The following is a 27,854-nucleotide window of genomic DNA, read 5'->3' on the forward strand; positions in this document are numbered from 1 at the left end:
CCCGGCACTTGGGGGCTACATATGTGGAATATTCAGTTGTGACTAGTAACTGAGATGAACAATCTGGATTTCTTCAAGGTTGCAACATTTATATTGACACAAGTCTTAAGCTATCATTATGTTCTCCTCTTAAGACTTGGGGGCTACAGGTAATATGCATATGAAGGAGGAACATCTTCAAATTCTCAGTTTTTGGCAAATCAGGAAGATTAATTGTGTGATCCGGCATTGGCAACAATCATAACCCGGCGTCTATAAACGGTCATAATCCGGTGCCATCAATATTTATAAACCGGCCATTTTGGTAATATTAAACCGGCAAGTTTTACATCTTCAAACCGGCTGAATATCAGATAAGTACTTCAAGACCCATATTTCTTAAATCGGCGCTTTGGAAGCCGACTCAAGTGGATTATTCTTCACAATATTTCTCTGTGAGAAACCAATGTCAACAAATTGAGTATGAAGCTGGCGTGTTAACCCGGATTTTCTAGAAGGAGGAAATGACAAGGACTTAAGGATCATCAGGTACCGGTTTACAAGAATTCTTAACCCGGAGCATAACGTGTCAAATTTGTTCTTGTGTTTATTTTGCAGCATAAGTTTACCATGGATAAATCCAAGCTAAACTTGGGGGCTAATGTCGGGGATATACCCCGCGGCGTAAACCGGCCGGAAGTATAACCCGGCCGGACTAGGCGTTTCATTGGTAAACCGCCAGAGGATTGGCGATTTACGTGTCTGGCGGTTCACTGGTATGACGATTCACGAGCCTGAAGACTCATTGTTGACCCATCTGGACTTGGCGGTTTACTTGAGACCCGGTTTACACTTGGCGATTCACTAGCGACCTGCCCTGGCCTGGCGGTTTACAAGCAACCCGCCGGAACATTATGACACACTTGTGACCCGGCAACGGGTCAGATGAGTGACAAGGCCCAAGGCCCAGAAGGCCGGTTTATGTCAATGGTGGGCCGGTTTAAGAGGAAAGGCATGAGGAACATTTATCTTACAAGGAGTTAAGACCTGGACTTGTATCCAGTTTGTATTAGAGATAGACTAGTCCTAATCCTAATAGGACTCTACATGTAACTCGGCCCTCCAACATATATAAGGAGGGGCAGGGCTCCCCAAAAGGGAGAAGATTCACAAGTTCCACAAGTTGGACAAGTTAGGTTTAGACAATAGCTCTCGAGATAGAGCACTCTTGTAACCGTGATCATCATCATCAATATCAATGAAGCAGGATGTAGGCTTTTACCTCCACCGTGAGGGGCCGAACCTGGGTAAAACATCGCGTCTCTTGTCCCGCTCAACCCCTCTCAAGCTACCACATAGATGCGTTGGCCTCGTGACTAAGTCCTGACACTAAGGACATCTGCCGTGACAATTCCACGACAGAGGGACACATCAAAAAGCTGAGGAAGGCCGGATATCTGGCTAGCGATATCGTGCACCGGCTTCCCGAAAAGGGGCAGCTCATCCCCACTCCTAGGCCCCATGAGAGGGTGGTATTCCTCCCCCATTTCCTCCGCGGACTGGGCTTCCCTCTGCATCCATTTGTCCGGGGGCTCATGTTCTACTACGGCCTAGATTTCCACGATCTGGCCCCGAACTTCGTCCTCAACATCTCGGCGTTCACCGTCGTGTGCGAGGCGTTCCTCCGCATCCACCCCCATTTCGGCCTATGGCTTAAGACTTTCAACGTCAAGCCGAAGGTGGTGCGCGGCAGCCAGGCGGAGTGCGGCGGTGCCATGGTTGGCAAGATGGCCAACGTCCTGTGGTTCGAGGGCTCCTTTGTGGAGACCCTGAAGGGGTGGCAATCATGGTGGTTTTACGTCACCGAGCCACGAGACGCCGAATGGGTCGCACCCCCTGAGTTTCGATCCGGCCCCCCTACGCGGCTCACGTCCTGGAAGGAGACGGGCCTGTCGTGGGGTAACCAAAAGGAGGTGACCGGACTGCAAACATGCATCCAATCCCTGGTGAACAAGCAGCTCAGGCTTGTCAATGTAGTCCAGGTTATGCTCATCCGCCTGATCCTCCCGTGTCAACGACGGGCCTTCAATCTGTGGGAGTTCGACCCGGCGCAGCATCAAACTCTAAACAGGCTCTTCGACACGACGTACGAAGATGCCTGGAGGATGCTTTTCAAGGGCGCTGAGGCTCCCGCATCCGCTACCGAGGACCGCGGATTCAGCGCGCAGCGTCACACGCTTGCGGTAAGATGTTTTTTCCTTTTACAGGGTATCAGTTTTCCATAGTTTGACTCTATGCGGGATCTAAACTCCCTTGCCTTTGACAGGATTGGCAGGCGAAGTCCGGACGGATCGACTGTCCGGCGCCTTTGCCCGAAGGCCCAGCGGACGCTCAATTAGCGAAGCTGCTGGTTCCGGCACCCTATGTGGTGCCGGAGAAGAGGGCCAAGAATAAGGCCACGGGGACTCGAAAGAGTGCCCGACGCCCGGAGGTGTCGGATTCACCATCCGACGAATCCGAGGCGCACTCCTCCCATGAAGACGAGGAGGAGGAAGAAGAGACCCCTCCCCCTCCAGCGGGGGAAGGGAAGAAAAGGAAGGTCGCCCCAACTGGGGAGGCCGAAGGGTCCAAGAAGGGGAAAACCCTTTCTCCGGACTACTCCACCGACGCCGACGATGGCAGAGAGGAGTGGGCGCCCAGGGCCAAGCCCCTGGCGAAATCATAAGTATCCGGATACCAAAGTAATTCGTTTATTGCACAGCTTTCCCTTATGTCGAATGTGTTTATGCAGCCCACCCAAAGACCAGCTCGACACGTCGTCGAGCGGCTCACTGGACTCGTCGGACGTGAACTCACTTCCGACGGCTTCCTCCCCCCGCCCTACGGACGACACCAAAGTGTTGTCCCAACAGGTTCCAATCGGGAGGAGGTGGTCCTGGAGGCGCCGCAAGGTGACCTCCCGGACTCCAGGAGTAAAGGGGATGAAACCCCCCAGGGCTCCAAGTCCAGCTCTAGGCCGGACACCGCTCCGGAACCTTCAAAGGTTCCGGAGTCCGGCGGGGGACCTCCTTCCAAGAGGAGCAAGTCCACCGTGCCGGCGGCCTCCGTCCAACCGGAGGCGCCGGACAATATGTTGGAGGCGCTCCAAGGCGCCTCCATCGACGAGGAGCACCGCACTATTATGAGTGCGGTGGTCCAGAAGGTTCAGTCCGCAAAAAACGGACTGATTGAAGCTTGTACTAGCCTTTTGACAGGCTTCGAGGTAACTAAAGAAAGTGTAAATAATAGTACCGCATAGACAGTAGCCCCTGATGCTCTGTTTGGCGTTCGGGAAGAAAAGCCGAATAGAGGATCAAATAGAATTCGTAGGAGTCTAACAAAAATGAGTCAATATGCATGTGCGGGCTACCCTGCTTGCGTCCGCCGCTCTGACTGCGGAAGTGGACATGCTGAAGCAGGACCTCGAAAGGTCCGAGCAAGAGCTCGAGCGTGCCAAGAAGCAGCTCGAGGACAATGAAGGTAAGAAATACCTTGTTAAAAATATATATATATATAAAAAGGTGCAATTGCGAAAAATGACAGGATTATCGTGGCTATTGTAGGGGCCACTTCTGAGGTGGCGACCCTTAAGCAATCGCTGGACGAGGCCGAGAAGAGGGCAGCCTCGGAGCGCACCGAGCGGGAGAAGTATGAGGCCGAGGTTGGCAAGGTGCGGCAAGAGCTCCAGGCTCTCATGGAAAAACATGAGAGTTTGGAGCGTGACTCGAGGACGCGAGCGTCCGAGCTCGCGGCGGCTATTGAAAGTGCCAAGTCTGCCAAGGCCGAATCCCAAAAGACCCTCCAGGAGTTGGATGAGGTGAAGAAGATAGCGGCGGGTAAGGCATTCTTTATGCAAAGCAAACACATAAGCATGAGTTACTTGTTACTTACCTGAATCCGGAGTTCTCCAAGCGCGTTCGCAGATCTTCCCCGGAGTGTGTCCGATGCCGCCGCATTCTATCGAGCTGAGGAAGGCAGCTCGACAAAGAAGGTGTTCTGGTCTCAGTACGCTGAGGCCGGACACCCCGTGCCCCTGAGTGACCAGCTGAAGCAACTGGTCGAGCTCCACAAGGCGGCCGAACAGGCCATGAAGGGCCTCATAGTTCGGCTGTGGCCTGGAGAGGCTCAACCTGGGAGCTATTTTGGGCTGGTGCGGCGGCTGGTGGAGGCCTGTCTGAGGCTTGAAGACATCAAGCGCTCCGTCTGCATTGAAGGTGCCCGTAGGGCCCTTGCCCGTGCTAAGGTGCACTAGGGCAAGCTGGATGCGGAGAAGCTTGTGAAGGACGGGCCACCGTCGGGGAAAGAGCATCGCAAGCCCGAGAATTATTATAAGGATGTTCTGAAGGGTGCCCGCCTTGTTGCGGATGAATGTACCAAGGATGTATTTTTTGAGTAAAACCCGCTCGTGTTATCCTGTGCGCTGAAACTTGTCCATATGCGCTAAGCAATGCTGCTTGAATTTAAAATATTACCTTCTGTGCGGCTTTTTATCAATACTGAGAGATGGCGAGTCGTCGGCTTCTGCCCCCATGCCGCTAGTGCTGGGGTGTTCGGGGATAAACCTAAGCGCTCTTTTTCCCATGTTTGGGTCCTTCGAGGGAGGCGCTCAGCCCAACAAACAAGGCAATCGGACTATAATGCGTGAACACTCTCACTTAGCCATAGAATTCTATAATTTTAAATTTCGGCGAAGCCCCTAGTATTCGGAAGACCGAGTTCGGGGCGCTATTCACGCCTTGGCCGGACAGAGCCGCCTCCTCGCCCTAAGTGGCATAAGTCTTTAGGGACTCGAAAAACCTCTCGAACAGCGACCAGCTCTCGCTTCATCATGACGGTCAGTTTTAGCTTTCTCCACTGAGGTGCTCGACCCAGCTCAACCGGGGCACAATCGCAGTGGTTCTCCTAGTGCTACCTTAGCCGATATAGCGGAACGTAAGGCACCAAAACATAGGAGCCGGGCAAACCCAACTATTGACCCAAGACATGATTCGGAGCCGATGCATATAGTGCTATAAGTTCGGGGTGCCGTACTTGTGAAAGCGTTCGGACTTCTCACACCATATTGAGGGGTGCTAAAAGCCCCTGGCGTATTTTGGCCGTACCAAGTTGTACGGGTGCAACATGTCGTTAAAGAACATTTATTTATAAAAGGATAATGCAAAAAATAGACAAAAGCTATGCATTGTTTATTAAAAATAGCTGCGATCAAAGCAGAACGATACAAGTAATGCGATAAACGAAAAGTTGGACTATTTAACATGTCTGCGCCAGGGGCAAGCTGCAGAATAGTATGCGAAACAGGTATACTGCTCGTGATAGAGACCACCTGGGATTTCCGTAATGCGGCATGGCTTGTCTGCTTCCCTGGTCCTTGCATCGTTTGTGCGGCAATTGAACTGCCGAACAGGCCTTCCGAAGAGTAGAGTCCTGAAAGTAAGAGAAAAGTAAAGAATCGGCAGCCCCTGGTACGGTTTAAGCCGTGTTTTGGGCGTGCCGTGATGGTGCCCCTCCCCCTATGCCCATGGTATTTCTAGAGCGTAGTTATGTACGCGAAGTACTGGCGCCGCCTTTTTGGGAGGGTTGGGGTTGGGGTCGCATTGCTACGCCTGCTCGGAACGTGTCAGGCGGTCTTGTTGTAGGTTACTCCGGGCGCGCTTGACGGTGTGCGGACGTTTAATGGCCGGACTGGAGAACTGCCTGGAGAGGCTACTTTGTACTTCCGCTGCAAGGGCTGCCATGTGCTCCTCCGTTTGGAGGGAGCGTTCAGTGTTTCCATTGACCGTAATTACTCCTCGAGGGCCTGGCATCTTGAGCTTAAGGTATGTGTAATGCGGTACCGCATTGAACTTAGCAAATGCGGTTCGCCCGAGCAGTGCGTGATAGCCACTGCGAAACGGGACTATGTCGAAGATTAACTCCTCGCTTCGGAAATTATCCGGAGATCCGAAGACCACTTCAAGTGTGACTGAGCCTGTGCAGTTGGCCTCTACACCTGGTATTACGCCTTTAAAGGTTGTTTTGGTGGGCTTAATCCTTGAGGGATTGATGCCCATTTTCCGCACTGTATCCTGGTAAAGCAGGTTCAGGCTGCTGCCGCCGTCCATGAGGACTCTAGTGAGATGAAATCCGTCAATAATTGGGTCTAGAACCAATGCGGCAAATCCGCCATGACGGATGCTAGTGGGATGGTCTCTTCGATCAAAGGTGATCGGGCAGGAGGACCATGGGTTGAACTTTGGGGCGACTGGCTCTACCGCGTAGACGTCCCTTAACGCGCGCTTCCGCTCCCTTTTGGGGACGTGGGTGGCGTATATCATGTTCACCATCCGCACTTGTGGGGGGAAACCCTTCTGTCCATTGTTGTTCGGCGGCCGGGGCTCCTTGTCGTCATCTCTATGCAGCCCCTTGTCTTCATTGTCGGCGCTTAGCTTGCCTGCCTACTTGAACACCCAACAATCCCTGTTGGTGTGATTGGCCGGCTTTTCGGGGGTGCCATGTATTTGGCACAAGCGGTCGAGTATTCGGTCCAAGCTGGACGGGCCCCTAGGATTCCTTTTGAATGGCTTCCTCCGCTGACCGGATTTAGAGCCTCTGAATCCGGCATAAACTGCCGTATCCTCAGCATTGTCGCCGTTAATGCGACGCTTCTGCTTGTTGCGACACGACCTGCCACTAATGTCCCTGGTGTCCGAACTACCAGGGTTCTTGGTCATATTGTTGCTACGAGTGAGCCAGCTGTCTTCTCCCGCGCAAAAGCGGGTCATGAGTGTCGTGAGTGCTGCCATAGATTTCGGCTTTTCCTGTCCGAGGTGCCGGGCCAGCCACTCGTCACAGATATTGTGCTCGAAGGCTGCTAGGGCTTCAGCGTCTGGACAGTCGACTATTTGATTTTTCTTTGTTAGGAACCGTGTCCAGAATTGTCTGGCCGATTCCTCTGGCTGCTGGATTACGTGACTTAGGTCATCGGCGTCTGGGGGTCGCACATAAGTGCCCTGGAAATTGTCGAGGAATGCGGCTTCCAGGTCCTCCCAACAACTGATTGACCCTGTTGGCAAGTTGTTGAGCCAATGCCGAGCTGGTCCTTTAAGCTTGAGTGGGAGGTATTTGATGGCGTGAAAATCGTCGCCGCGGGCCATGTGGATATGAAGGAGATAATCCTCGATCCATACCGCAGGGTCTGTTGTGCCATCATATGATTCGATGTTTACGGGTTTGAAACCCTCGGGGATTTGATGATCCATTATTTCGTCTGTAAAGCACAGTGGGTATGCGGCGCCTCTGTACTAGGCGATATCATGACGTAGCTCCAATGAGCTTTGTCTACTGTGTTCGGCCCTGCCGAATGTGTGGCCGGCGTGACATTTACCGTCTCGAGCCATGGGATGCCCACGCGGTCCGTAGATCGAATGTGTTTGCCTTGCCTTGTCCTCCAACATGTCTCGTAAGTCCGGCGCATATTCCCGTGCCTTGGTACGGGGTGCGGCTTGAGTGGAGGGCTGGGAGGCCTCTCTGTCACGTCCACGAGGTGGCCGTTCGGCCGCATCAAGTGCTTCCTCCTCTAATTGGGGTAGCAACCTGCGCTTTGGGTAACTCTTGGAGGGGTGTTCGAGTTTATGCTCTTTGGCCGCAAGGACTTCGGTCCATCTGTCGACCAGCAAATCTTGATCAGCTCGGAGCTGTTGCTGTTTTTTCTTGAGGCTTCTTGCCGTGGCCATAAGCCTGCATTGGAAACGCTTTTGCTCAACGGGATCCTCTGGCACGACGAATTCGTCGTCGTCGAGGCTTGCCTCGTCTTCGGAGGGAGGCATATAGTTATCGTCCTCGACCTCTCTGTCTGCCGCTCTCTCATGGGGGCTGGTTTCTCCATCCTCCTGTGCTAAACCTTGCTAGAGGGGGTTTTCTTCGGCACTCTCCATAGTATTGTTATCTCCCGTGCTGGAATCGCCGTTTTTGTGTTGGCGGGATTTTGAGCGGCGCCGCTGACTCCGGCGCTTGGGCTGTTTCTTGGAGGGGTCATCCTCCGCTGTTCCATCGCCCTCTCCCTCTTTTGGGGTGTCCACCATGTATATGTCATATGATGAGGTGGCTTTCCAGGGCCTAGTGGGCGCTGGTGCTTCATCATCTCCTTCATCGGTGTCCATATCGTCGATGTCTTCGGAGTCGAAGTTGAGCATGTCAGTTAAGTCGTCAACAGTGGCTACAAAGTGGGTGGTGGGTGGGTTTTGAATTTCTTCATCGTCCGTACCCCAACCTTGCTGACCGTGGTCCGGCCAGGGCTCTCCTGATAAAGAGAGAGACTTCAGTGACTTCAGGATATCGCCAAAAGGCGAGTGCTGAAAGATGTCTGCGGCAGTGAACTCCATGATCGACACCCAATCGAATTCAACTGGCAGGGGCGCGGAGGGTTCGGAGTCCGGAGAGGAGTCCGGCTCCTTGGAGTCACGAGCCTCGCAGAGTACGGGGCTGGTGTTTGGCTCAATCGCCGTTTGGATCGCAACCCCCGAGGTGGCGTCCAACCGCCCATCCTCGATCGGCGCGGTCGGCTCCGAACTAAGGGTCGGAGCCGATGCGGGTGCGGCCTCCAGGACACTGTTCGGCGGCAGAGCTAGATCATGCTCGTCGTGACAGTGCGGCGCGCTCGGCAGTAGTTCGAATCCGTCGAGGATCAAGTCCCCGCAGATGTCAGCCGTGTAGTTTAAACTTCCAAATCTGACCTGACGGCCAGGGGCTTAGCTTTCGATCTGCTCTAGATGGCCAAGTGAATTGGCCCGCAGTGCGAAGCCACCAAAGACGAAGATCTGTCCGGGGAGGAAGGTCTCACCCTGGACTGCATCGCCATTGATGATCGTAGGAGCCATCGGGCCTGACGGCGACGGCATAGAGGAACTCTCAATGAAAGCACCAATGTCAGTGTCAAAACCGGCGGATCTCGGGTAGGGGGTCCCGAACTATGCGTCTAGGTCGGATGGTAACAGGAGGCAAGGGACACGAAGTTTTACCCAGGTTCGCGCCCTCTCGATGGAGGTAAAACCCTACATCCTGCTTGATTAATATTGATGATATGGGTAGTACAAGAGTAGATCTACCACGAGATCAAAGAGGCTAAACCCTAGAGGCTACCCTATGGTATGATTGTTAATGTGTATGTTGTCCTATGGACTAAAACCCTCCGGTTTGTATAGACACCGGATAGGGTTAGGGTTACATAGAGTCGGTTACAATGGTAGGAGATATGAACATCCGTATCGCCAAGCTTGCCTTCCACGCCAAGGAAAGTCCCTTCCGGACACGGGACGGAGTCTTCAATCTTGTATCTTCATAATCCAGGAGTCCGGCTGAAGGTATAGTTCGGCTATCCGAACACCCCCTAATCCAGGACTCCCTCATCTGCCAAGAATTAAAATTGGGAATAGGCTAGATTTTTATTTGGTCAAGTAGTCTAATCACCCCCCCGCCCTCTAGACTTACTTTCGATCCTACAAAAGAGAGTTAAGCTGTCCCCAGCAATAGCATCTGACGCCTTTGATTTCCGGCTGGAGACCTTTCCCTGCAAAAGAGAGTTAAGTTTTCTTAACCACCCACATCTGCAGGGGTGGCTTCGAAGCAATGAGTCTAAGTGCAGCATTTGAGAACTCTGGCTTTGGGGCCCTAGCAAATAGTCTTGCGGGAGGTGAATAATACTCATAAGAATAAGCAGAGTAGTTCTTGGTCTTATGAACATGGCGGTTTGATGAAACACGCTCATATTCATAGGCCCGAGTATGGTTTCCCTGCAAAACATTTGTGTTAGGGCGACTCTGGTGAGTCCTCTGTCTGTATGAAGCCTTTGGTCTAGGGTTTGTCTTCTTCCCAGGTGGTGTCATGATGACATTCACCTGAAGATTTTCAAGACAACTCTTGGGCACCCAGATCTTCTTCAAAGGTGGTCCATTCATGCAGTTAGTACCAATATACCTGGCAAACACTTCACCATTCTGATTCTTAAACAGTGTATAGTTTGCATCAAACGATTCATCAATGATAATAGGGTTAGCACAAGTGAAGCCAGATAAGGTAGATGGATCCACTGAAGGTCCCTTTGCAGCAACCCATGTGGTTTTGGGGTATTGCTCAGGCTTCCAGTAAGAACCATCAACTTTCATTTTCCTCTCGAACCCAACACCCTATTTCCTAGGGTTTCGGTTCAGAATCTATTTCTTGAGGACATCACATAGTGTCTGATGCCCTTTGAGACTCTTGTACATTCCTGTTTGAAGCATGTCTTCAATCTGGCGTTCTCATTAGTCATCAGCAATAGTAGTGGTATCCTCAGCAGAGGGGTTAGTTACCACATCAGCAATTGAAGATATTGCAATAGCAGTAGCAGTAGAACATTCAGCAACAGAAGTAGCATTATCACGCTCAAGGCATTTTAGACATGGTGGTTCAAATCCTTCCTGAGCGGGATTGATCTGTTGAGTGCGAAGTGACTCATTCTCTTTTTGAAGATCTTCATGAGCCGCTCTCAAGTTCTCAAGTTCTTGCTTCCTTTGAAGATAATCGTAGGAGAGCTTTTCATGAGTAATTGAGAGCGTTTCATGACGACTTTCAAGCTCTTCATACTTAACATGAAGATTTTTAATGTCTTCAATTAAGGACTGAGTTCGAGTCATTTCCGCGTCCAACAGGTCATCGCTTTTGTCTAACAATTTTTGAATATGTTCCATAGCAGTTTGTTGCTGTGTTGCAATTTTAGCAAGTATTTTGTAGCTAGGTTTAGATTTACATTTAGAGTCATCTTCACTGGATGTTTGATAGTGAGCATCGCGTGAGTTTACCTTGGCACCACGTGCCATGAAGCAGTAGGTGGGTGCAGAGTCATCTTCGTTAGCATCAGCGTTGGTGAAGAGGCCATCGTCTTCAGTGTTGAAGATGGACTTGGAGACGTACGCTGAAGCTAAAGCCAGGCTTGCAACGCCTGAGTCAGATTCCTCTTCAGACTCCATCTCCACCTCCTCAGATGCAGACTCCTCCTCTGAATCCATTTCCTTGCCAACAAATGCACGACCCTTGCTAGATGAGCTCTTCTTGTGTGATGAAGACTTTGACGAAGACTTATAAGAAGACTTTAAGGATTTCTTCTTTTTCTTGTCATCAGAATCATATTCCTTTCTCTTCTTGTTGTTGTTGTTCTCATTGTCCCATTGAGGACATTCAGAGATGTAGTGACCAGGTTTCTTGCACTTGTGACACGTTCTCTTCTTGTAGTCACGGGAGGAAGCTTCATCATTTCTTGAGATGGATCTTGAAGACTGTCTAGAGCCTTTCTTCCTAGTGAACCTTTGGAACTTCTTCACGAGCATGGCAAGCTCCTTTTCAATGTCTTCAGGATCCTCAGAACTGCAGTCAGATTCTTCTTCAGATGAGGAAACAGCCTTTGCTTTCAAGGCGCGAGCTCGGCCATAGTTGGGACCATAGATGTCTCGTTTTTCAGATAGCTGAAATTCATGTGTGTTGAGCCTCTCAAGTATGTCAGACGGATCGAGAGTCTTGAAATCAGGGCATTCTTGAATCATCAGGGCCAAGGTGTCAAATGAGCTGTCGAGTGATCTCAAGAGTGTCTTGACGATTTCATGCTTGGTGATTTCAGTGGCGCCGAGTTCATGAAGCTCATTTGTGATATCAGTGAGGCGATCAAACGTCAGCTGAACATTCTCATTGTCATTTCTCTTGAAGCGGTTGAAGAGATTGCGAAGAACACTGATCCTTGAGTCTCTCTGGGTTGATACGCCTTCATTGACCTTGGAGAGCTAGTCCCAGACTAACTTTGCAGTTTCCAGAGCACTCACACGGCCATACTGTCCTTTGGTTAGATGACCACAGATAATATTCTTGGTAGTAGAATCCAGTTGAATGAACTTCTTGACATCAGTTGCGGTGACGCCTTCACCAGCCTTGGGAACGCCATTCTTGACGACATACCAGAGGTCGACATCAATGGCTTCAAGGTGCATGCGCATCTTATTCTTCCAGTAAGGGTAATTAGTGCCATCGAAGTCAGGGCACGCAGCGAAGACTTTGATTATCCCTGCAGTCGACATAGCTAAAACTCCAGGTGGTTAAACCGAATCACATAGAACAAGGGAGCACCTTGCTCTGATACCAATTTAAAGTGCTAGCTATCGACTAGGAGGGTGAATAGGCGATTTTTATGAAAGTCTTCAAAACACGGGGGCTTTGAAGACAAATAGTAGAAATGAACCTATTGATATGCAGCGGAAGGTAGACTACACTAGACATGCCATAGTCAAGTAAGCAATGAAGTGAAAGCACGAAGACTATCAGCAGCTAGGTAGTATGGATCAAGATGGAAGAAAGTATGAAATCAATCAACAACAGTCTTCACATAGTGAAGTCAATCATATCATGCAAGTAGGCAATGACTTCACGAAGACAAACTGTAGGTAAAGAGAGAGGTAAGGATAGAACCAGTTGCTTGGTGAGGACATGTATTTGTTGGACCAGTTCCAATTGTTGTGACAATTGTACATCTGGTTAGGGAGGCTGAGATTCAACTCAGAAGACCGCGTCTTCACCTTATTCCCCTTGAGTTAAGGACACACAGTCCTCGCCCAATCACTCTGGTAAGTCTTCAAGGTAGACTTCCAAACCTTCACAGACTTCGTTCACCGGCGATCCACTATGACTCTTGGATGCTCAGAACGCGACGCCTAACCGGCTGGAGGATTCACAGTCCTCAAGTGTAACAAGTCTTCAGATCACGCAGACAGAAAGACTTCAGTGATGCCTAACACTCTTTGGCTCTAGGTGTTTAGGGCTTTGTCCTCGCAAGGATTTCTCTCTCAAAGGCTTCGAGATGGGTTGCTCTTAAACGACAAAAGTTGTGTACTAACTCTAAGAAGCCACCAATATATGGTGTAGGGGGTGGGCTATTTATAGCCACTAGGCAACCCGACCTGATTTGTCCGAAATGACCCTGGGCCACTAAGGAACTGACACGTGTCTAACGGTCAGATTTCAAACACACACGGCAGCTTGACTTGGGCTACAAGTAAAGCTGACTTATCCAGCTTTGGATAAAATTTGCTCTCATTGTCTTTGCTCGAAGACATAGGATTTGGTTGAGCATCACTTCAGTCACTCTGACTTTGTTCACTTGGACCCCACTTAAGAGTACGGTGGTTCCTATGACTCAACAAAGAAGAAAAGGAAACTACGAAACAACTATGTCTTCGCAATCCATAGTCTTCATACGATGTCTTCTCATGTCATAGTCTTCGATGTGAAACTCTTCACAGACCACCATTGTCTTCAATGTCTTCACACATTTTTAGGGGTTATCTCCGGTAGGTAAACCGAATCAATGAGGGACTACTACCTGTGTTATCCAGCAATTCTCACAAACACATCAGTCCCTCAACCAGATTTGTCGTCAATACTCCAAAACCAACTAAGGGGTGGCACTAGATGCACTTACAGCTGTCCACTGCCTTATCTGATCCCTTAACGAACTTGTCATGGACCAGAGTTCCCATGCGCGAATGCCGTCCCACCCATAAGTTTTGGGCCCACGAATGCGCTACTGTTTCCTACTGTATTTCACTGCATGTCCAATTTTCCACGCTCCGCGTCAGACGCGCCAGAGCGAATTTCACGGATCCCAAGCCATAAACAGACGCCCACGATTTCAGGTGCAGCTGCGTTCGGGCACCAAATCGACGCATCGGTTTTTTTGTCTAGTCGTCATCTTTGAGTTCTGAATCTGATAGTGAGGTCATGGACACCAGGAACGATGAGATTGTGTTGATGGTTCCTCAATGGATAGCAGCAAACAGAATGAAGAGGAAGCATGCGGGGTCACAGATGGGTCGTGTGATATTTCACTGGAATAGAGTCGTCGATCATGATAAGATTATGGTCGACTACTTTGTGCCCGGCTGTACCTACCATGGCTACATGTTCTGGCTACGCTTTCATAGGTCTGAACAGTTGTTCTATCAAATTGGTGATGACATGTAAGACAAATAACCGTTCTAAGCAACGGAGAAATGTGTCGGTCCACTAGGCTTTTCTTTTGTTTCTAAAAGGTGATCGCGGCACTTTGAATGTTCCCATATGGCATTGTTGTAGTAATGACTATGAGTATCTTCGAATGACTGAAGATACCATCATAGTATGCACAAAGGTGTTCGTTGATACTATGGTTAGGGTTTATGAAGATCAATATATGTGAGCACCAAATGCCGAGTACACAGAGAGACTTTTAGCAGGGAATGCAAGAGGTTAGCCTTAGATGTTCGGGGATATTGCCTGTATTCATTGGGGCCTCTTTTGGTTCATAGGATAGGATTATCATAGGAATAGGAATTTTGTAGGAAATGAGATGGCATGTATCTCAAATCCTATGAGTAGGAATAGGAAACGAGATATCATTTAGTTGACACCAAATGAATTTTTTCATTGAGTCTAGTCTCATTTTTATTTTCTTATTAAATGTGGAGGATAGGAACCAATCCTATGTAGAAATAGGAATCTATTATTATGAACCAAAGGGCTCTAAAGAAAAAAAATCCTATAAGAATCCTATCCTCTAAAATTCCTATGAAATTCCTCCAAATCAAAGAAGGCCTGGATGTTGGAAGAATCCCCCTGCGGAGTAATGCTACACGTACAAACGAGTTATAAGCTTTTACAAAGAGGGTTAATTTGATTGGTCAATAGGTGGCGAGGCGGCTCACCCCCCTGAAAATCAGGCGGGGGCAAGTTTATGATTGGTTAATAGAAGAAAAAAAATCCTAATCAGCGTGTAATTACGTGTAACTCTTTGTATGTTTAGCATTATTGCCTCCTGCGTCTTGGCAGTGCCGCCATGATCCAACAATTATTTTGGAAGCAGTGAGGATTTATGAATTTGACATTGCTATTTTGGATTGCCTGAATCTCACAATGAAATTTTGGCCGGTTGATCGGCGCCTATCCCTCACCAATTATGTTATCCCTTATTACCGATGAATCACTCTGTTTCTTCAAAAAAGAAAATACTGTTGAATCATTCATCGGGCGAGCAGAAAAGGCAAGCAACCTCAACAGCGCCCGACGAAGTCGGCCACGACGGCGAGCTCCTTGACGGCATTGTCGCAGCCGGACTTAAACAAGAAGTAGACATGCTCCTCGCCCTTGGTCTCGTGGAACTCGACCTCTCCGTCCCATCCGCACGCCTTGATCCCCTCCGCGTACGCGCGCGCCCTGTCCACGAACCAGCAGAGCTCCGCCGTGGTGACGAGCACGCGGCCGCACCCGAGCTGGCTCCACTCCCCCGGCGACGTAGCCGGGTTGATGTAAGGGTGGTCGGGGCCGAACTGGCTGCCGCAGGCGACGTCCCACAATCGCTCAAACTCGCCGCGGTAGGCGGCATCCGTGGGCTCCCCGCCCACCTGCTCTGTCCCCCAGAAGTAGGAGTGCAGGAGCGCGACGCCGCTGACACCGTCGCCGTAGCCCTCGATGCGTTCCTTCCGCAGCCTTATGGCCGTGTTGTGCGCGATGTTGCCGCCGGCGCTGTCGCCGGCGAGGACGACGCGGGAGGCGTCGCCATGCGCCGCGAGCCACGGCTCGACGCCGTCCGGGCGGCACGAGGCGACGACCGCCTTAAGCGCGGCGAAGGCGTCGTCGTAGGCGGCGGGGAGGCGGTCCTCGGGAGCGAGGCGGTAGTTGACGGAGACGACGACGGCGGGCGCCGCGGCGGCGAGCGACGCGGTGTAGGCGTGGTAGAACGGGGAGGCCGGGGTTTGGACAAGGAAACCGCCGCCGTGGAAGTAAACGACGACGGGGAGCTTCTTGCCAGGCTCCGCGGCCGGAATGTACAGGCGAGCGGAGATGTTGGCGGAGGCGTCGAGGACGACGTCCTTGGAGGCGACGCCATTGGCGGGGTCCCCGGAGGGGCAGGGCGGGACGGTGTTGGTGTCGGTGCCGTCGAAGCGCTCGACGCGGCCGCTCTTGTACACGCGCACGACGCCGGGCCTCTCGTACTCGATGATGTCGGAGCCAGGGTCCATGACGCCGGCCTTGGCTTGAAGCTGTGGATCAGAAGCGGAAATGGTCACTTCGTTATGTAGAGACAGAGAGACCTGCTGAATCAGGCATGCCCTCACTCCACCAACACCATTATTCTGCCGGTCTACCACCAAAGGCCACTAGACAGAACACAGCACCCTGACAAGCTACAAAATTCCAAAACAAACAAAACTCGTCATGAAACCACCAGCAATCGTAGCAGCCTCCATATTTATTGGCAGTATCAACCTTCAGCCTCCCAAGTCCCAAACTCCAAAACAAGCAAAACTCGCCATGAAACCACCAGCAATCGTAGCTGCCTCCATATTTATTGGAAGCATCAACCTTCAGCCTCCCAAGTCCCAACCATGGGCAACATACCTTTTCCTTTTGGTGCTCTGCAAGACTGCAACGGAGGCAAGCAGAGAAGATTGGTGCTAACCAGATTGAAGGTGGTGAGAATAGTAGGGCGGTGGACCAGCACCACCAACTGTTTCTCCATAGAATCATTGTTAAAGAAAAGTACTACTCCTGACCTAACATTGGAGTGTATTATTGGATTAGGTGATATGTTGTTCGGAGGCTTCCATTGTCCTTGGCTCACCTCTCGTGTGCTCCGTGTAGAAGTGCATGCTCTATCAATGCAACCAAAAAACCAATCCCATGGAAGAGACTAGACAGCACATTATACGTCAACACTTTCTTTCACGTGTGGCTCCCTCAGGCCTAAACATGGACCGAAAGTGGGCAGCAATTTAATTGCGTCAGCTGGGTCTTGAACTCAAGACATGTTGGCTCCGATACCATGTAGAAGTGCATGCTCTAACCAATGCAACCAAAAGACCGATCTAATAAAAGAGATTAGGCTGCACATTATACGTCAACACTCCAGGAGCACCTTACTTCAAGTGCTCCAAAAAGAGCTCGGTCCTTGGATCTAGATCCCACAGCCACATGAAGAGCTCACGCATATTTGTAAAAAAAAAAAAACAAGTCCTATAATTACACATAGGCCCAATAACTCCTCAGCTGATCATTCGATCTACAAAGGAGTGTGCAAGTGCTCCGGTGACTCCCAATGAAAATGTTTTGGAGACTCCAACTGATTAGAGTTTTGCAACGGCTATCTCATAAATTGATCTTGGTGTTTGAAAGGATGTGGTTCAAAGGCCCTTGGCAACAGAATTGCACAGAGATAGTGGGAAAAAAATGAGAGTCTTTTTCAGTGGTTTTACACTTCAGAAAGAAACCCATCATCACATTCTCCATGATTAGGGCGTTTTGGTGACCGAGCTCCATGGAGGCTGAAATTTTCAAATTTTCAAAATCCAACCTTTCCATTTTCAAAAAAATCTGAAAAAATATTCATGTATATAAGAATGAAATGTACATGTGTGTAAAAAATTCAAGATGATATACCTTGAATTGCGGCTTGTACAAAAAATAAATTCATGGACTTTGGGGATAAAGACAATCATGTGCTAAAAAGACACATTTTTTTTTCACAGGCCTTATTTCAACGTATTTCATCGTGGAGATTGACACATATGTGCATTATGCCTCCATGTATATATATGTACTTTTTCAGTTTTTTTGAAATGTAAACATATGAATTTTGATTTTTTTCAAAAAACAACCTCCATGGAGCTTGGCCTCCAAAGGCAATTTTCAATTCTCGACCCCTTTTTGATAGTATCCGCATACATATGGATTCAATGTGATATTGGATCACTAAAATAAAAAGGCTAAGTCTTAGCCAACTTGAAGAAGGGGGGGTTATCAATCATTTCTCTTGTTGTATATTTTGAAATATTAGTAATTATGCATGTGCAACCCACGTTTCGACAAATATAACGTACTATAGTAACCCCTACAAAGTACACATTGCATTGGACTTCCATATAACTTTAGAGAAAATCCATGAAACTTGTCACACAAGCATTATGAAATAGTTCCAACTTTCAAACATGCTCACAACACATGCAATCAAAAAATAATTATATTATGGTATAATATAAACCATTTGCTACTTTGTATTCTCCCGTGCAGAAAGTGACTTTCCTTTCTTTTGTGTAAGATATAACTAAATCTAAGAAGGGCTATAAGAAATCAATGCAAATACATACTAAACTATTCACATTACATAGTAATATTGGGCGGTACATCCAAAGATAAGACGTAACGAATATGCTTCTATGATTATCTAAACTAACAAGTAATCTAACATAATTTTCATTCCTTGCATTGCACATGTACGTCTGTCATGGCTGCATAACACACATAGAGAAAAAAGAGGTATGGTATTACAAGAATGCATAAAGCAAAAGGAATTGTATAAGATGCCACAATCCCATCAATTAGACTCCTCTCCCATAAACTTTCACAATAACTATGTGTTTTCCGCAACTATTAAACTTGTTTGCAACTACAAGAACAATCAACTATTCATGGAGGAAAAAAAATCGTTCATCTAATATTAGTTAACAAACAATTATTAATATTAGTGGAAAAACAATCAACTATACTGATGGAAGCCATATTAGTTAACAATCAATTATTAATGTTAGTGGAAGAAGAATAAAAACACAACCATAAAAAAAATCAAAATCGGAAATAAACAAATGCGAACCAACTGGGAAAATAGCAAAAACTAAGCATATGCATACCTCGCAATGGATCACATCAAACAATGTAGTTGTTGATTAATCTATCCTAAAAAATCCGAACTATACTGGATTTTTTTTAAAAACCTTTCTATGCCTCGCAATGGTCATATAGACAATTAAGTTGTTGCTAAACTTCAAAGGACACAGTGTAGTTATTAGCTTGTTGAAGGAATTCATGAAGTCGTCATGTTCAAATCAGGGACCTTTTGGAATTCCACATGTCGTTCAGATTTCACTAGTTAATGGTATTCATGCTTCAATTTTGCCCAACGGTGATTAAAATTTTCACCTACAATATTAATCAATAGGAACACATGCGGTGTCATACAACCAAATGATGCATGTCTAAGTGATTTCCATTCTATTGACAAGTAAAATTGCAAGGTAGTAAAAAATATATAATGTACATGCATGTATAAATGAAGTCCCTCGAAGCATTCACAAATGATCGCTCGAACGGAAGATCAAAAGCACGACCTCTCTACAGTTTGCGAGTGTACGGTCTTCACGATCTGGCAGCGCTTCGCCTACGGAGATTGTCGTCGCCGGAGAATTAGAGGGATACGATTAGAACCACACTGGATTTTTAATTATGAGGGCTAGAGAGGATTAGGTCGAGCTCTAGTTCGATCAACTAGAACTAGAGAACTAGATGATGCTCCAAAACTCGTGTGTCCAAAATCTCTAGTATATATAAGTTGAAGAAGGGGAGGAGGGCCACAAGGGGGAAGGTTCCGCCCCCCTTGTGCCGGCCCTAGGAGGGACAATCCTCCTCCAATTCGGCCTAAGCTAGGGGGCGCCTCCACCTAATGGAGGCACATTAACTTTTCCTCTATATGCTTCATTAGTATTTTCCTTGGCACATTGATAGCTCCGCAACAGAGAGATTCGGGGTCTGCTGGCCAAGCCCTATTAAGAGCCTCGGCTACTGTCGTAGTCGCCTTGATGCGGGGGTCTAACCCAATTATATAAGAGTGACACCACTTCTTGAATCCCGATTCCATGAAGCTTAGTAGTCCTCCCAAAAATAAGCACCAATGTCATCTCACACGTTAACAAATACGACCGCACGATAGATAAACAAGGATTCCAGAGGCACAACTATATCAAATTCACGTGTTCAAAAAAAAACCTACTATATCAAATTCACACAGTTTGTATACTATCTTTCTTTTAGGCGTGTTTTTTTACTGTGTTTCTTTTAGAGAATTTTACCTTTTTAGCAGATTAAGGAATTATATTGTATTGAGTACTCTACCGTGTTCGTGGAAAAGGGATTTTTTCCCTGTTAGAATGTTTAGTTGGGCTTTATATTAGCCTAAAAGAAAAATCATCTCTTGGGCTCACATGTCTCGAGGCTAAATTTCGTGTTTTGACCCATTTATAAAACCTATTGAAGATTTGACCTTAGTTTAATTTTTTTTCAAGATCTGACCATTTTGCTACCGCCAGGGACCATGGCGGTAGGGTATAACAGCCTACCGTCAAGGTCCCTGGCGATAGGGTTGCATACCCTACCGTCAAAAACCTCCTAAGTATTAAACACAATGCGTGTTCGTGCCTACCGTCAAGCACTTTGACGGTAGGGTTGTGCAGGCTACCGCCAGCCCGGTTGGCGGTAGCGATGTTTCCTACCGCCAAAGTCTTTGGCGGTATACTGTTAGATCCTACCGTCATGGACTTTGGCGGTAGCAAAAGGATCAGATGTCGAAAAAATTTCAAACTAGGATCAAATCTCAAATAGGTTTTAGAAAAAGGTCAAAACACGAAAATTTACCACGTCTCGATCCCATCTCCTTGACTTCTCTCCGCCTCGCTCCCAAATTATTGCTGCAACCAGATGAAGTGCGGCAGCCGCGGATGGTCCAAATCCCATGCCTCCCTTGGTTTCCCCTGCGTAATCTTTTGGAGATCCTGAGAGAAGGCATCAGACGCGCGCCTCGCTGGTGCCCTCCATACCGTCGCCGCCGACGGCAGGGAGGTGCGCGCAGAAGCCAATTCCCCTGGCTTTGATGGGTTTGAGGCTCTCAACACTGGGCCTCCGACCGTGCTTCTAATCGGCCCATGATCTGCTTTCTACTAGTTCTTTCTACTACAGTCGTAGTTCCCTTGTCTCAAAAAAAAGAAGAGAGTCGTAGTTCGTCTCGGACTCGCTGCGGCTTCTCCATCCCTATTCCCGAAACCCTCTCTGGCCGGCAGCGCGACAACCTCCCTTTCTTCTTTGGGGGCTCTCTCCGTGCAGGCGAGGCGCCGAGGACAGGGGCTAGCGGTCCCCGGGCTCCTAGTTATTCCCCGGTTCGCCGGCCATGGCGTCTGCAGTGGAGGCCGCCGGAGACGCCTCCACCTCCGCGGCCGAGGTGCGGGAGAAGCCCGTCGTCGTCCGGGTCAAGCGCAAGCCCTCGCAGGCCCGCCCCGACGCTTTCTGTGAGCACTCCTCCAGCCCTGCTCTTTCCTTCCCGCTGCTCCCCCCTCTCCGTTTCATCAAATTTTACAGTGAAAAGGAAAGGTTTTTCTTAGGTGAATAAAGGTGGTCTTTTTCCTGTGCTTTGTTAGGGCTGGAGATCAATGAGAGGCCCATGAAGAAGGCCATGCTCGATTTCTCGAGCCTCTCCATCTCCCAACCCTCCTCCAGTGCCCAAGGTATGAACCAACCACCTCCTGTTTGCATGTAACCTGTCACTCATGATTTTACCCTATTTAACATAACTCACCACTGATAAGCTTCAGAGGAACCACGGGTGAAGAAGCTTCTTGTCCAGCATGTCGAGACAGTCCATCATTCTGGGGCTGTTGAAGACGTTCTTCACTCCCTTTTGGTAATATTCGTTAAGTCTTGTTGTATTTCTTTCTTGTGAAACTGGTCGAGCATCACACAGGTTTTGTTGGCCACACATTATGAACCGAATAACTTCTCTGAAATTGTTGGGAGATATATGCGACTAGTTGTACTCTACATGCATGGAACAAAGGAATTACTAGTTCCATCAATATGCGGTTGCTCAATGATCAGTAGTAGTTATTCTCAAGATGGGAATGGGCCGATGTTACCCATTGAGACGTTGGTCCGACCCAAAATTTCAAGGTCAATGGGTCTTCTGGGTCGGCTTCGTATGAAAAATGGGCCAGGGGAGCCGGACACCACAGTCCCATCGGGTCATCGGGGCAAGTGGGTCGAGCCAAATTTGGTTGCCCAAAGTTGTAGTAGCCTTTACAGTGGCATATGCATATATGAGGGTTATTAGCCTTGTATTTATAGAAAAATTTAAAGTATTGATCCAAAATTACCTTTGTTCTAGAGTTACAAATATGCTAACGGCTGTATATACGCATTGTTTTTCTTTGAAAAAAATAACTCTAGAGATCCTAACATGCTAAAAAATTCTACCGCTAATGATGCTATTTGTAAAGATGTTGTGTTACTACTTCCTATTTTGTGTCAATTAAAATGGGTCTTTTTCTTTGAAAAAAATAACTCTAGAGATCCTAACATGCTAAAAAATTCTACCGCTAATGATGCTATTTGTAAAGATGTTGTGTTACTACTTCCTATTTTGTGTCAATTAAAATGGGTCCGACCATGTTACCCAGTGGGGCATGAGGCCGATCACCATTGGACCATTGGGTTGGCTCCATGTCCCTGAACAAAGCAGATCGGCCAATGGTACCAGGTCCGGGCCGGAGCGGGCCGACCCATTCCCATTCTTAACTGTTATTCTATGCATAGTAATACATTTTATAGAACATAATCCCATCTGTTTCTTTTTAGCATTCTGACCTGAGCACCAAAGAGATAAAGAGCAAGACAAAGGAGAGGAATGAAAGAATGAAGCAAGACAAAGTAAGTCCCTTTGCAATTATTTACCTAATTATTATTGTGCTCGTCCCCCTGAGAAGGTTTTAAATAGCGGGTAGCGGGCTGGTAGCGGATTGGGGTCCATGTAGCGGAATGCAGATAGCTGGCGATATTGCAGGCGCTATGTCCGCATAGCCGATTTGTAAGAACACTAGATTATTCTGTATATTTCTAGATCATTAACAAAAGTAATGACATTTAATTTCAGAAATAGCGGCCGCAATAGCGCTACCGCAATAGCGGCCGTTATCTCCGCTATTTAAAACTATGCCCTGAGGACCACTTGAATAATTAAACCTTCTTGTTTCTCTCCTTGAGCGTTTGAATGATCCACTGCTGAACTATGATGTCATAAGCAGAGCTTTCTATTTGGAATTTGGAATGAAGTTACTCAATCAAATTCTAAGATAGTTCTCTTTCAACAGAAACAAGACCAGCTACGTTCAGCAGCCAGACAGAGACATGAGGTAATTTTATTCTGGCTAGTGAACTTCTTATCCTTAAGTTTATGTGTACTAATTATGCACTTAATTTGATGGATCGCTGGGATCAAGCAAATGTATTGTAAAGGGACAGTAAAATTATTTTAGGTGAAAAGGGTTTGGGCAAGTGTTGTATACAGCATGATCAATTTCTAGAGTACGTGTAGAGTGTTATGGGTGCAACTTACCTATTGGATCAGAGCGGGAGCCGCGCCAGGACAGACCAGCGACGGTGAGACGTGGTGGACGGGAGTACCAGCGTGGTTGTCCTGCGGGTGGTGGACACGGACGATTGTAGCATCAGGGGGTGGAGTCGGACGGGAGGCGCTGGAGAGCAGCGCCAGCAGAGAGGAGGTCAGCACAACCGGCCAAGGAGAAAGGTGGTGGCGCAAGATTAGGTCGAGAGGGCGAGTTGCGACGTCCAAAAAAAATTCCCTAAACCTGGGCCCATGATACCGTGTTATGGATTTAACTTATCTCTATTGCACACAATATATAGCACACAATACTTGGGGTACAAAGAAGGAAACATAGCCTAATAAGGACTCCTAGGCTAATACTGATACTCCTTAACATAGAGCACGCTCTTTTCCTTTCTTATGATTGAGATTCAGCTTGTGTTTTCTTTGGAATAATAATGTGTACCTTTGTATCCTTTGCATAGCTGGTGAGGGCTATTATGCTTTCTTGACAGCAGCACTTTTTTGCCGAGTTCTTATTTTCTTCGCATCCATCAAAGACAGGGGATGATGTTGGTTCTCTGTTTCCCTCATTGTTAGTAATAGTTTTTGTCAATGTCCCTATATAGAATCTTGGAAGAAATGCCCGCTTTGCACAAATATGGAAGAGGCGGAAAGGAGACAATAATGAGGTTGATGAAACACTGAGAGAAATGTGTCATCTTTATGATGCTGTCCAAGTAGATTCTGATGGAGAGAAGCATCCAGCAGAACCACAGTAAGTTTTGTTTTGGATAACTCATCTGTTCTTCTAAAGCAAAATGGTGAACAATCATGTGGTTCCTTATGATGCTCTCTGCAGGATGACCTCTGTCGAAGAGGGTGCGATTTTATGCAACTTTCTTCCGCTTCTACGGGAACACTTGCCGTCGGCTGCTGAAGAAATCGAATCTGATATTGTTTCGCTAGCACAGTCAGAAGGTATGTAATTTCTTTCCTTTTAGGTGTTCATGCCACGTAAGCTTTAACAGTGTGTGAAAGAGTTGAGATCATTGGTGTTGATAGCAAAGTGTAATAATGCATTTTATAGTAATCACAAGCATTTTTGCTTGGGCGCTAATATTAATGAGAATATTTTTCCTGATGAGTAGATTCAGATGTTTATGACATATATACTGTCAAGGAGGTGGATGATACAAACATGGAGGAGGGCGCATCTGCAGCTTCATACCCACTGTAATTTTCATTCAAACGTGTTACTAGATCCCATTCTTTTTCGTGGGGATTCTGTTTGACAAGTCTTCTTATACTAGGTTACAAGTGGACGATGAGGATGGCGAATGTTACGATGATGATGAGTATCCATATGACACGGATGACTCAAATGGTAATTGTACAATCATTCTGCTTCTGTAATTAATTGGTAAGATCTTCATTAGCTTAAAAGTTGTGCGTTGAACATGCAGCCGAAGACAACCCACTCTATGATTATCCTGAAGAACTTTCAGAGGATGAGGATGATGATAGCAGTGACGAGAATCCATTTGCGGATATAGATGGCTCTGGTTCCGAGTACGAGAATGAAGAGGTGGAAAAATCCGATGAGGAGTAGTAGCGGCGGCAGCAAAATAATGTTTTAGCTGGGTGTAATCTTTGACGATGAAATAGGATGAGACAACCTCTTGCGTTCGTAACTCAAGAGGAAATTCATCGCTAGCCCCACTGTCACCGAAACATTGTATTGGCGTTATGAGGAAAGACCGTTGATCTGGTGGACTTCTTTGTGTTTCTTGTTCGGTCAGCAGTGATCTAGCTGGGTTGGTGCTGCTGCTAGTAGCTCCCAAAGATGGGTTGCGTTAGGCGTGTCTGCCTCTGAATCCAGGTTAGTGTTGAAGAAGAGTGGGTTCCTGGAATCTTAGTGATATCTCTTTATCAGATGGGCCCCGCTTCACATACCCTCTGCTTCTTTTTTAGTAGGCTTGCTTAGCTCTGTGCCACTTAACTTTTGATCAGATAAGCAGCAAGTGGATATTACACTTTTTTTTAAGTACAGTAAACACTGTTGACAATACAGCTTTGTTCAGAACTTCTAATGACGAATCAATGAAACGAGCAAGCGTGAAGCCCAACTTCCAGAACAACATCAATCAATATCTTCCGTGCTGTTCACATCAAAACCTTGGCTCGGAATTGCACAGCTGATACATTTACCCCTAAACCATCACTAGAAAATACTCACGTTTCACAGGCAAAAAAGTTGAGGTTGTCTGAGCAATACTATGGAGTAAAACTGAACAGACATAACCTCCATATAAAAAGAATTTTAATACTCCCTTCATTCCAAAATAAGTGTTTCGACTTTAGTACTCCCTCCGTCTTATAATATAAGATCATTTTGCAAGCTAAAATAGCTTGCAAAACGACCTTATATTATGGGATGGAGGGAGTACAACTTCAACACTTATTTTGGACCTTATATTATGGGATGGAGGGAGTACAACTTCAACACTTATTTTGGGACAGAGGGAATACTAGACATCTCTTGTTCTTGTTCTTGTAAATTATCTTCAGTTTTGCTAAAGCACATCTAGATGTGCCATAAGTATTGCACATCTAAGTCATATGTCATTGATCTTACATTAAGATTCGTGTGAATACTTTCTTTCTCTTTTTCTTTTCTTTTTATACTTGATTCACTCACTTAGATGTGCAATAACTAAAGCATATCTGGATGTGCCCTAGACACACCAATTATCTTGCCAGTTTGTTACATCGCACAACCTCTAGCCTCTAGGTTTTCTCTTTTTCAAAGGTAACTTGTGGTTTTGCGACAGGCTTGGCAAATTCAACAATCCAAGGTTCAGATCAATATACAGGTCACTAAAATTAATCTAAACATGCAATTTTGCCCAAAGTATCACCACGTTTAGATTGCATAGCTAAAGTTCTGTCTTACACGTTACAACATTAGCGAATTGCTTATGCCAATCCAGATCAACGAAATTGATCACTCATCATTTATTACCCTGTCAAAAGATTGAGCAGAATTTTCCACCATAAAAGGCCATCAAACCATGAAAACAGCAGAGCATTTCGAGTGTTATGAACATGGCATAACTATTCTATATATAGAAACTATATTTAGTGAACAAAGATTAGCTACTAGTATTATCACAGTGACACAGAAGCTCGAGAAAGAATCATGAGATGCCTAATTATCCGACAGAAACATCCAGTTCTCTAATAAAAATTGATGACAACCAAAAGAGAACTGCATAGGTACTTAATTAAGCAACGTATGAAGCTAGCAAGATGCATAATTGGTCTACTAGTTCTCAAACAGGCAAAACTGTGCCCCAATCCCCAAGAAGCACACACTTCTGATGATTTCAATTGACAAGCACAAGTGATTAGCCACAATTCATCGCAACAACAAGGTAAATGGAAACAGAAAGGGCACCATAATTAAACATGTAGGGTACTTCGGCAGATCTAACTCGTCAGGTAGCAACCACAGCCTCTTTGTTACACACCAAAACCATCTGATCTGATCTGAGACGAAGACGAAACAGGAGCAGGAACCGGATTGATCAGGCGGACGCGGAGGCGGCGGTGCGGGAGCGGTAGAGCTTGCCGAAGACGTGGAGGGCGGTGACGAAGCCGATGAAGCAGACGGACATGACGAGCACCATGGTCGGGGAGAGGCGCAGCCCCGGGGCCTCGTCGGTGTAGAAGCGCAGCATGTTGTTCCCTCCACCGCCGGAGAAGCCTCCGCCACCGGACGCGGAGGAGGAGGTGCGGCCGGGTCGGCGTCGCATGCCGGCCGTGGCGGCGGGCGTGCCGCGGGGCCCGGCGGTGGCCGGGCGGGATCCGGCGGCGCCGGCGCCGCCGACGGAGGACTGGGACTGCGAGGACGAGCGGGCCATGAGGGGCTTCGGTTGCGCCGCCGGCTTCGCCTTCGTCTTCTCGTCGGGATCTCCTGCGGATGGAAAGAAAAGTCTCGCTCGCGCTCTCGAGTCTGGATCTCGAGCTAACAAGAGTACAAGACTTGACGACGGAGCTACTGACCGACGAGGCCCACCGGTCAGTGAGCGGACATATACCCAGTTTGTTCCTCGTGCTGTTTGGATTCTTTCCCTTTTGCGAAAAAAAGAGAAAGAAGTTGCCCTCTCAGATTTCCATCCATATCCTCCCCCTCGTATCCTTTTGTTGTACTATCGTTTATGAAAACTCTAGTTTCTTCACTGGACAATGAACCTGGCTTACTTTTCAACCCCTTAGCCGGTGAACGTTTGTTAAAAGAAGGTGGCGTTTGTGAATGATTTCACTTGCATTTTTAGGTGCCAGGGATGGCTATTTCTTCATAGCGACATGACAGTTTTTGTCAAACAAGGCAATTTTTTAAAATTGTCATTGTTTGATCTCATCTCAAAACTAAAACTATCATAAAAAAGGGTTTGCTTATCACCCCTCTCCTAGCAAACGATCGTCAGATAGGATTTTGTACTCTTTTTTTTTCTCAAATTGTTTCTCTGAAGCACTTCCCGTACTATCGTATTCAAAATATTTTTTTTCTTTTTTTGCAAATGTATTAGAACCATTTTAA

The 27,854-nt window shown here is 47.3% G+C and overlaps 3 protein-coding genes across 6 annotated transcripts; 1 reads left to right on the top strand and 2 right to left on the bottom strand.

Moving 5' to 3' along the window:
• Positions 1-14,899: 14,899 nt before the first annotated feature.
• Positions 14,900-20,707, bottom strand: LOC125551186 (putative carboxylesterase 12). 3 transcript variants are annotated; one of them, XM_087518027.1, is made up of 2 exons: positions 20,512-20,707; positions 14,900-16,091 (listed from the first exon to the last, which is right to left on the bottom strand). In XM_087518027.1, exons 1-2 carry the CDS (start codon positions 20,608-20,610, stop codon positions 15,102-15,104), a joined length of 1,089 nt encoding a protein of 362 aa, XP_087374153.1. In that variant the 5' UTR covers positions 20,611-20,707; the 3' UTR covers positions 14,900-15,101. The 3 variants fall into 3 exon arrangements, with proteins under 3 accessions (XP_087374153.1, XP_048570300.2, XP_048570302.2); XM_048714343.2 differs by lacking the exon at positions 20,512-20,707 and adding an exon at positions 16,450-16,608; XM_048714345.2 differs by lacking the exon at positions 20,512-20,707 and adding an exon at positions 16,318-16,520 and having other exon boundaries at positions 14,900-16,235.
• On the top strand, positions 20,577-25,024 carry LOC125551185 (RNA-directed DNA methylation 4). 2 transcript variants are annotated; one of them, XM_048714341.2, is made up of 10 exons: positions 20,577-21,158; positions 21,288-21,374; positions 21,456-21,550; positions 22,501-22,572; positions 23,013-23,054; positions 23,878-24,026; positions 24,111-24,229; positions 24,400-24,484; positions 24,562-24,635; positions 24,715-25,024. In XM_048714341.2, exons 1-10 carry the CDS (start codon positions 21,041-21,043, stop codon positions 24,858-24,860), a joined length of 987 nt encoding a protein of 328 aa, XP_048570298.1. In that variant the 5' UTR covers positions 20,577-21,040; the 3' UTR covers positions 24,861-25,024. The 2 variants fall into 2 exon arrangements, with proteins under 2 accessions (XP_048570298.1, XP_048570299.1); XM_048714342.2 differs by having other exon boundaries at positions 20,578-21,158; positions 21,462-21,550.
• Positions 25,025-26,586: 1,562 nt separating this feature from the next.
• Positions 26,587-27,316, bottom strand: LOC125551184 (protein transport protein Sec61 subunit beta). The gene has a single exon (XM_048714340.2). The coding sequence runs from the start codon at positions 27,172-27,174 to the stop codon at positions 26,839-26,841; it is 336 nt and encodes a 111-aa protein (XP_048570297.2). The 5' UTR covers positions 27,175-27,316; the 3' UTR covers positions 26,587-26,838.
• Positions 27,317-27,854: the final 538 nt, after the last annotated feature.

The sequence above is a fragment of the Triticum urartu genome, chromosome 4A (assembly GCF_056163025.1).
Source record: "Triticum urartu cultivar PI428250 chromosome 4A, HENAU_Tu73, whole genome shotgun sequence".
NCBI classification, from domain to species: domain Eukaryota; kingdom Viridiplantae; phylum Streptophyta; class Magnoliopsida; order Poales; family Poaceae; genus Triticum; species Triticum urartu.